General features: G+C 39.6%; 1 protein-coding gene across 1 annotated transcript; it reads right to left on the bottom strand.

Annotated features, from left to right (window-relative positions):
* Window positions 1-5,609: 5,609 nt before the first annotated feature.
* LOC311049307 (green-sensitive opsin-like) lies at window positions 5,610-7,974 on the bottom strand (the record flags this gene model as incomplete). The annotated part of the gene is made up of 5 exons (XM_084062855.1): window positions 5,610-5,708; window positions 6,566-6,805; window positions 6,995-7,160; window positions 7,258-7,426; window positions 7,611-7,974. 5 exons carry the CDS (start codon window positions 7,972-7,974, stop codon window positions 5,610-5,612), a joined length of 1,038 nt encoding a protein of 345 aa, XP_083918981.1.
* Window positions 7,975-9,440: the final 1,466 nt, after the last annotated feature.

Raw genomic sequence — 9,440 nt, forward strand, 5'->3', positions numbered from 1 at the left:
GCATCAATATATGCTTTAAATACCAAAAGTAAAAGTTCTCATTATGCAGAACGTCCCATTTCAAGTTTTCAAATGTATAAATATCTTTTGAAAATAGCAGATCGGCTATTTTCAAATGGCCGAAATCTAGCCTGTATAGGGCTGAAGTGGTTAAGGTATGTTTTGTAATAATAATCAAAATCTTGCAAGTAACTAGTAACTAAAGTTTTCAAATATTCGTAGTGGAGTAAAAGTACAATATTTGCCTCTGAGATGTAGTGGAGTAGAAGTAAAAGTATTGGAAATTGGAAATACTCAAGTAAAGTACAAATACCTCAAAATTGTATTTAATTAAAGTAAATTTACTTAGTTACTTTCCACCACTGATGATGACACTGGAGAGGAGAGGCACAACAGCAAACAGGCTCTGAAAATACCTGCAGAGGGCACCATCTCTCCATGTAACAAGGGTGGTTGTGGTTGTCTAACATTTTGATTTCAAGGATCCCCACATATACAAAGGGTGCCAAATGGAGAGTTAAAGACCTCTACGGGTCCATTTGGACCCCCCTCAATCTCAATGAATCCTGAGCCCACTTTGAGAATCACTGTCGCACATTCACTACTGTTTTGAAGCTCTTGATTAAAAAACACCCTAGTACAGCAAGTCTCCAAACAGATGTTGTAGGCCTACTCTTGCATGGCATTGCCTTATATCACAGGAGGACAACAGTTTCTTGTTCTACAGCAATAACACACAGAATGAAACTATCTAGAGATAATATGCCATAAAATGCAATATTGGGTCCGAGGCCAAATGGTCCAAATGGAACTCTATATGAGACTGTAACTCTGAGAGTGTACATACGGAAGCAAACGGACCCACATTTGTACACTCAGAGTTAAATAAGCACTGAGGATTCAGTGGGTTCCAGTATAGGCTAAAGTTTAGTTCAGTGAATCTCAACCTCTCTTAATTTCAAGGACCCCATTTGAAACTTTTTTTTAATCTATATCTCTGGGACCCCAGTCTTTTCGCGGCTAAATCCTGTTAATTGAGCTCTGAGAATGTACAAATGGAATTTGAGAAACACCTTCAGTGGTTCTGCATGTTGTTTTTCCAGTCAGAGCAAAACAAAAATATTGAAGGGAAGTCTACTGATTATTTCTTCATAAATGCCACATACTGTATAATGTAACAATATGGATGCACATTTTCATTGCATTATGTACTTGCTTGTGGGAGATAGCGCACTGTGTGCATGAAACTTCAACTTCAAGTTCATTTGTCACATCATAAATTTACACAAGGTGTAAAGGATTGGGAGAAATCCTTAAAATTAAGAATAAAGAAAAGAATACCAAATATCATAACTTAGCAGCAGTGGCAGCAGATGTGATGTGAGGGAATGGAGTCTTTTAACAGTTTTATTATACATAAAGTGAAAGTGCCAGCATAGCGGCCCCTACAGTATGGCTTTCATGGCAACAGGCAGTGGTGGACAAAGTAGCAGTGTTGCCAGACTTTGCAAGAGAAACAAGGGGTCATGTCTATTTGAAAATAGCCGATAACACAATGTGAGTTTGTAGATCTATGGCTTGTAGCTCTATGGCTATTCTTGAAATACATCTGAAAAAGGTGGAATGTTTTGGAAACAGTTTAAATACACAAATCTTATATGGAGTCTCTGGCACAAAATATGTTCAGATGGAGTTCCGAGGACATATACATATTAATTTGGGGGTCCTTAACATGAAAATGTTTGAGAACCACTCATTTAAACTAAATTAGGACGCAAGCCCAAAATAAGCAACTACACATTAGAAATTAGAGTTAATTTGTCCAGTGGCGTAAAGTAACTACATAGCACATTTACTTAAGCACTGTACTTAAGTACAATTTTTAAGTGTTATTACTTTACATGGAGTACTTGTGCCAGTGCTTTATAAGCAGTGTTGGGCATAACAGCGTTTAAATAAACGGCGTTACCTAACGCCGTTATTTTTTCCAGTAACGAGTAATCTAATTAATTAAAATTTCAATTTTGGCAACGCCGTTACCGTTACTGACATGAAATGTGCTCCGTTACTATGTCAAGCGTCCATAGGCGGCGGGTAATGAAGGCTAGGGTAGGCTAAGCAATTGAAATTGTGCAAATTATATATAATATAATATATATCCTGTGGGTCTGTATAAATTGGTCAATATCTAACCCTAACCCTAAAACCGAAATAAAGTAACCAAAAACCTATAAGAAACTAACACAATCCGCCCCATTAACCGCAAAATTTTTGTGCACGCGCGCTTCGCGCTGTAGCCTTCCCAAATGTCGGGCTCACCCGCCGCCTATGCAAGCGTCCCCAAGCTTTCTGTTACCACAGACCGGCTGACAGTATGTGTGTCTGTGTGTGTGCGCGCGCGCAGCGCTACTACAGGCTGGGGCCGCTGCTCCTCCTGCTGCAAAGATGACACGGTTAGAAAAAATACCATGGATACGACAGTGATGTCTTTTACTTTTTGCTGTTACGCAACCAGGAAGTAACACGGACTCGACGCTGTTTAAGAAGTGACATGTGACATGACATCACTGAGGAATCCTTGGTATTTATATCTTTGTGATGTTTTACACACAAACCCAGCGCGGCGCACACACACAAACAAACTAACTTTAACAACCAGACCAGTAGAGAAGAGATGGCTTTCACAAATTGGCCGTACAAGCACTACTTCACCTTTATTGAAAGGAAAGGAAAGAATGTACACGTGAAGTGCACGTTGTGTGCCAGGGGGGAAGCGTTTGTCCACGTCTGTCCAAAGCAACTCCAATTTAGTGTGTGTGTGTGTTCCTCTGCGCAGCGCGGAGTGAACAGTCTCATCTACGTGCACGGAGCTACTATGCAGCTCCGTGATTACAGATAGCCCCTCGGGTTAAAAATGCAAGAGAAGCAACACTTAGCTTTATAAAATAAATGTCTGTTTATAAGTTGTTGTGTCACTCACACTGTGGAGTATGCTGCATGCTGAGTGATAATGACCCACAGCTGTTTGTTCTTCTTGCAGAGTCTCCGACGCGAGATCATTTTTTTTTATTTTTTATCAATTGTTTTTATTATCAAATCGACAATACAATTATATTGATATGAATACATTTTTCAACAAAAACAAGATACAAACAACTTAAAATGCTAGATCATTTTGTAATTAAAGAAAGCTTCTGCGCTGTATTAGCGACACACACATGAACAATAACAATGTTGCTGGGACCGGTTGTACTGCTTGTGTTTAAAACAAAGTATTTTTCACAACTTTTCGCTATTGATGCATTTTCTTTCTCTCTCTGCTGCTGCTGCTGTTCTCTCTGGGCTAGAGCCTAATTTACACTTCGCAGCACGACGGTGTCCCGTGCTTAAAATAGCAGATATACAATCTCACAACGCGATGCAACTCATTGTGATCTTGTAGGTCTGCTATTAAAACATTATGGCTACAAATGGCATAATCCTGGATTATATTCATATAATATAATAACACAGGCCTGGGTATTCAACGTTTTTCAAGTCAAGGACCCCTTAGCTGAGAGAGAGACCCTTATTTATTACTTATATATATATATATATATATATATATATATATATATATATATATATATATATATATGGGGGGAAAAGAGCGAAAAAGAACTGAACTAGTTCATTTTTTGAACCATGAACTTTAGTTCAAAATTTTGAATTATGAACTATGAACTGAATTAGTTCATTTTAAAATGTGTGAACTGAACTTTGAACTAGTTCATATTTTAAGTGAACTTTCGCAACACTGTCTATGCACCTGGCTTGTGAAACCTGCTCCCAAAAACAATCCAAATTCTTTGACATATTACAACTTTTTCACGCAAATAGTTACTTTTCCTAGTAACTAGTTACTTTTACAATAGAGTAATTCAGTTACTCAGTTACTCAGTTACTTTTTTTGAGAAGTAACTAGTAACTATAACTAATTACTTTTTTAAAGTAACTTGCCCAACACTGTTTATAAGTAGGGAGAAGTTCAGAAGAATGCACCATCTCTGTGTTATGGTCCAGTGCTGAAGCTTTAAAGAGTTTAAGATATGCAGCTCTTCCAGAGACTAATTTTAAGACGACCGCGGCCGAGCAAGGGGCCCTACCGCAGTATCAAGAGTAGCACCACCAGGTTCTGGTGCAGTTTTAATCCGGCTGCTGTCAGACTGCTGAATGAGGCATGAGCCTTGTTCAGCAGCCTGACAATAGGCGGTACTGTCTAGCTGGTCTCTGACCTTTTTGCTCTTCCTTGAACACACCTGTGCATTATACCAGGGACAAAATGACTTGGATTTAGCTCTTCCTAGGACCCACCTGTGGATTAAACCAGATACAAGTGACTTTCGTTTTTTGCTCTCCCTCATGGAACTACTTGTGGATTACACCAGGGTCAGTCCTCTTTATGAGGATTATGCGGTCGACAAGCACTGACTTTTTGCACCTTAATCCCATGTATAACGCACTGACTTGTTTTGTCTTTATTGAGCTTTTCTTTCTTTTTTTTCTAAGCACCTTAACTCATTCACTGCCTCTGACGTAATTGACGTAATTAACCAATACTGCCACTGAAGTAAAAAACATATATATATTTTTTCCAAATTTGACCCGACCCAAAGAGATATGATTTTTTCAAAGATCTAGACTCCCATCCACTTCCTTGTTAACTTAAAACTTAAAAATTCTGTATCTCGGCTCCTGAGTACTTTTTTTTTCCAATGAAAAATCCCTGGCAGTGGGCAAACGCGGAAAGCAATAATTGTGGCAGTGAATGAGTTAACAACATCCATAGGTATATCATGCACAGTATACATTGCTGCTATGCTCAGGCACCTCTGTCGTAATTGGTACACATTATCTTTATAGCCATGTCATCAAGGCTGACCTGTTGGAATTTTCATATTTCATCCTGATTGGCTAAGATTGACTTCTACTACCTGGCCTGCACATTTTTCTAGTTTATACATTTATCAGTACAAAATCGACCAAGTGGTTTGTATGTAGTGATGTGATGTAGCTGGCCTTTAGTTTAGACTAGAGGCTCTCCTAAAGAGGGGGTATTTTGTAGTTAAAATCAAATATATAGACAACAAATACATATTTTCATGCATGCTTTTATTAATGTATTTCTAGACTTTTGTTATTTATAAAATATATACAGAATATCGTAACAGTAGGCCAACAAATATGATAGCCCCACAATGACATAAAAATACAGATTCATTTCCATTCACATCTGAAGTCCATCCATTGATCGTGATGCTGAGAATTCCTTACAGAGTCTCTGGTATAAAAGCGTTTTGTCTCAGTGGTGAGTTGAAGCAGTTTGGATCTGAGCCTTAACACTTTCACATCTTCAGATATAATTTATTTTATTGTGATCCCACAGCAAATGCGTAGCTTCATCTGTTGATCTCTGCCATGTGGTAAAGTGTGAATAACTATGTCCATTCATTGCAAGTATTTGCATTTTTTCCCAAATTGAAATGTATTTCAGTCCATGAAGACGATCATTCAGAATCAAGTAGACTTTATGAAGGAAAATGTCCATAGTACAGATGACATCTCTGTTCTTAAGATGTAGTGGACACTTCTGTCTTGCTGGCAGACACTGAGGTCTCATCATCAACCATGCCACCCATTCCAATGGCACCCATAATGCAGCTACGGAACTGGAAAAGAGAATAAATGGGGAAGTCAGATGTGAAGTGAGTTGGTTTCTAGTAGTTTGCGTAGAAAAATATTTAGTGGTAGTAACATTTTAAACATTTAACATTTTCCACAAACATTTAACTACAACACTAAAGAGGACTCCTATTAGATTCAGGACCAATGGACTAATAAGAGGAGATGAATCAAACTATTCTGTTACATGATCTGACCAGTCATAGAAGAGTAAACATAATCTTAATTACATGATTAGGGTTCCATAATGGCAATAATCTATGAAGCTAAAACGGCTTGTGTTAAATTCATAAATGCAGTAATTGGAGTTGCCAAAGTGGGAATTGCCAAAGTTAAAGGTAAGGTAAGTGATATTCTTTTGTTAAAACTAAAACCTTTTGTTAAATGGTTAAATGTTAAACGCTATTAAACTGTTTGTTCAGTCACTGGGGTCTCCCTGTCTCTCCAGCTTTTTAAAAATAAACAGAAGATACATTTTTAGGTAGGTGACAACATTTCAGCCAATCAGGAGAGAGTACCCATTTTCAGATTGTCCCAGTTTCCAATTTTTCTCATTTCTTTGTGACATCACTTCCAATATCACTTGTTGCATCTGTATCCTGACTAAGTTCTCTATCCTGATTGGATACAATTGGTATCCCGAGCTCAAAATGTATTTTCTGTTTAATAAAGAGCTGGAGAGACATGGAAACACCTGATACTGAACAAACACTCTACAGCAATGATTATCAGAATATAGAGCTATTTAACTATGTAACCAACGAAAATCACTTACCCTACCTTTAATAACTGTTAATAATATGTGTAACATAGTTGAGTAAGTGAATGTAAAAAAATAACGTACCTGTTTGTTAAAGAGTACATAGATAATTGGATTCATCAAGGCAGAGCTTTTTGCAAAGAAGGCAGGGACAGCCATGGAAACAGCAGTGAAAGCAACTCCCTTGTTTAAGAAGATATAGCCAGCATAGCTGGCATAGGGTGTCCAAGCAATCATGAATGCCCCAACCATAAGCACACACATGCGGGTGACTTCCTTCTCAGCTTTCTGGGTGGATGCTGAGTCCTGCTGCTGAGCTGCTGCCTAAAGTGGATTATGACAGAAATGATAGAAATGAGAATAGCCGACATGTCAACGGCTACAGCACAATATGAACTTCCATGATCAAAAGAAACCTGTTCCAAGGCCTAGTCTTAATTTCAATGTTACTTGGTACTTATAGATTTAGAGAAACTAGCATGATTTTTTACTGAAAGTAATAATGAGTCTTACTGCTTTGACTGTCAATACAAGGCTTCCGTAGGTGAAGAAGATTGCGATAACTGGAACAAAGAAGTGAACGGTGAACATGTACATGACGTATGATTCATTGTTGTATCCTGGAGCGGTGGTGTAGTAGTCTGGTCCACAGGAGCACTGCATCCCCTCAGGAATGTATCTGAAAATCATCAATTGAGTCAATAGAGAGCAGTGATTAGAAAATATTTACATCCATTCTGCGATGGATGACCTCTGGGACATTCTGTTGAACTTACCTGGACCAGCCAAAAAGTGGAGGGACAGCACAGGCGGCAGCCATGATCCAGCTGAAAGCAACTCCAGCTCCAGCATGAGTGCCTGTGAACTTGAAGCTTCCCATAGGTTTGCACACAACAATGTATCTTTCAACAGCCAGCACCACCAATGACCACAGAGCCACTTCACCTATAAGTAAATAGAAAACAAATGTTTATAACACATACGTGTAGGTCCAATGAGCTTTCACAGTTCTCTTGGCAACTCAAACAAGGGTTTGAAGGGTTTGGAAAATTGCATAATATATTAACAGGCAACATGCAATGAAAGACTAGCATGCATTTACAGGTACTAAACAAGTCAAATATTATACCTCCAAGTGTAGCCATGAAGCCCTCAATGGCGCAAAAAGTTGGTCCTAAAATAAAGTAGCCATTCACAGCACTGGTGATGGTGATGGTGAATCCAAAACAGACCATGATCATACCAGCCAAAGCTAAGTTTACGATAATGAAGTTGAGAGGTTGACGTAGCTTCTTGTTAGTAGCAGTAACAAACAATGTTAAACCATTGATGGGGAAGCCAGTACAGATCAGGAAAACCATCCAGAGAGCAAGCAATTTGAAAAGAATTGGATCTGCCAAGTAATACTGAGGATAAAGAAAAGGACTCCGCACAAGCCCAGTCCTGTTGTTCATGGGAATATAGAAGTTGTTGCCTTCAAAGCCGTGCTCCATCTTGACGGTGTAGCAGTCACAGACTGTGAACTGTTTGACTAGACGTGTGTGCAGTGCTAAATCACTCTGCAACTGACTTCGCCAAAGGTGTGAGTTTTATAACGCTAGGGGTGTTACTCTCAAATTGACTAAATTAGATTACTGGAGGATAAAGAATAAATCTCAAGTTCATCCCTAGTTCTAATTCTTCTAATGCCGGATGAAAGGGCTCTAAATTCGTTGTGTTTGGTGACGGTCAGGGGATCTTAGTATAATCTGAGCGAATTGACGCTCAATAGAAAAGTATATATTTTTTCAGAACCAAAATAAGAAATTGGTTCATTTTTATGATTTAGTATTTTGGCATTTTTAGCGGTGCCAACCGCTCTACACTTGACTTTGTCCGTATGTCCGTCCGTCCGTCCGTATCAGCACGGGATGATGAGCACGGGATTTTACACAGCTATAACTCCAGTTTGCAACATGCCACCAAGTCCAAATATGGTATGTGGACTTAGACCACCAATAGGGACGAGCATGAATTGCTGAAGTTATCACAGCGGGGTCCAGGGACCCCCCGCGTATGTTCTGTCCGTCCGCCCGTTTAGGGCACGGGATTTAAAACAGCTATAACTCCAGGTTGAAGCCTGCCACCAAGTCCTAATTTGGTTTGTGGACTTACACCACCAATAGGGACGAGCATGAATTTCTGAAGTTATCACAGCGGGGTCCAGGGACCCCCCGCGTATGTTCTGTCCGTCCGCCCGTTTAGGGCACAGGATTTAAAACAGCTATAACTCCAGTTTGCAGCATGCCACCAAGTCCACATTTGGTATGTGGACTTACACCACAAATAGGGATGAGCATGAATTGCTGAAGTTATCAAAGCGGGGTCCAGGGACCCCCCGCGTATGTTATGTCCGTCCGCCCGTTTAGGGCACGGGATTTAAAACAGCTATAACTCCAGTTTGCAGCATGCCACCAAGTCCAAATTTGGTATGTGGACTTAGACCACCAATAGGGACGAGCATGAATTGCTGAAGCCCCGCCCCCTCTGTCTTCCCATTGGCTGGCCTTTAAACAGCCATAACTCACGTTCGCAGCATGCTACGGAGTACAAATTTTGTGCATGGACTAAAACCACCAATAGGGACAAACTGTAATTACTTAAGCCACGCCCCCTCTATCTGCCCATTGGCTGGGCTTTAAACAGCCATTATTCCAGTTTGCAGCATGCTACCAAGTACAAATTTGGTAAGTGGACTCAGACCACCAATAGGGACGAACTGAAATGAGTTACGCCCCGCCCCAAAGGCACCGCTTCCTTCACACAGGGTGTGATTTTTTTATTTGGGACTGACAATGCTAAAAGCTCTTAATAAAGGTTTTTGCCATTTTCTCAACCCAGAACAAAAATCAAATAATGGGTTCATTTTTCCAATTTTCTAGCCCACAAAAAAATCAGGAAAATGCTCAATTTTTTATTT

Source organism: Gymnoscopelus microlampas (assembly GCF_963454915.1).
Source record: "Gymnoscopelus microlampas genome assembly, chromosome: 7".
Classification (NCBI taxonomy): domain Eukaryota; kingdom Metazoa; phylum Chordata; class Actinopteri; order Myctophiformes; family Myctophidae; genus Gymnoscopelus; species Gymnoscopelus microlampas.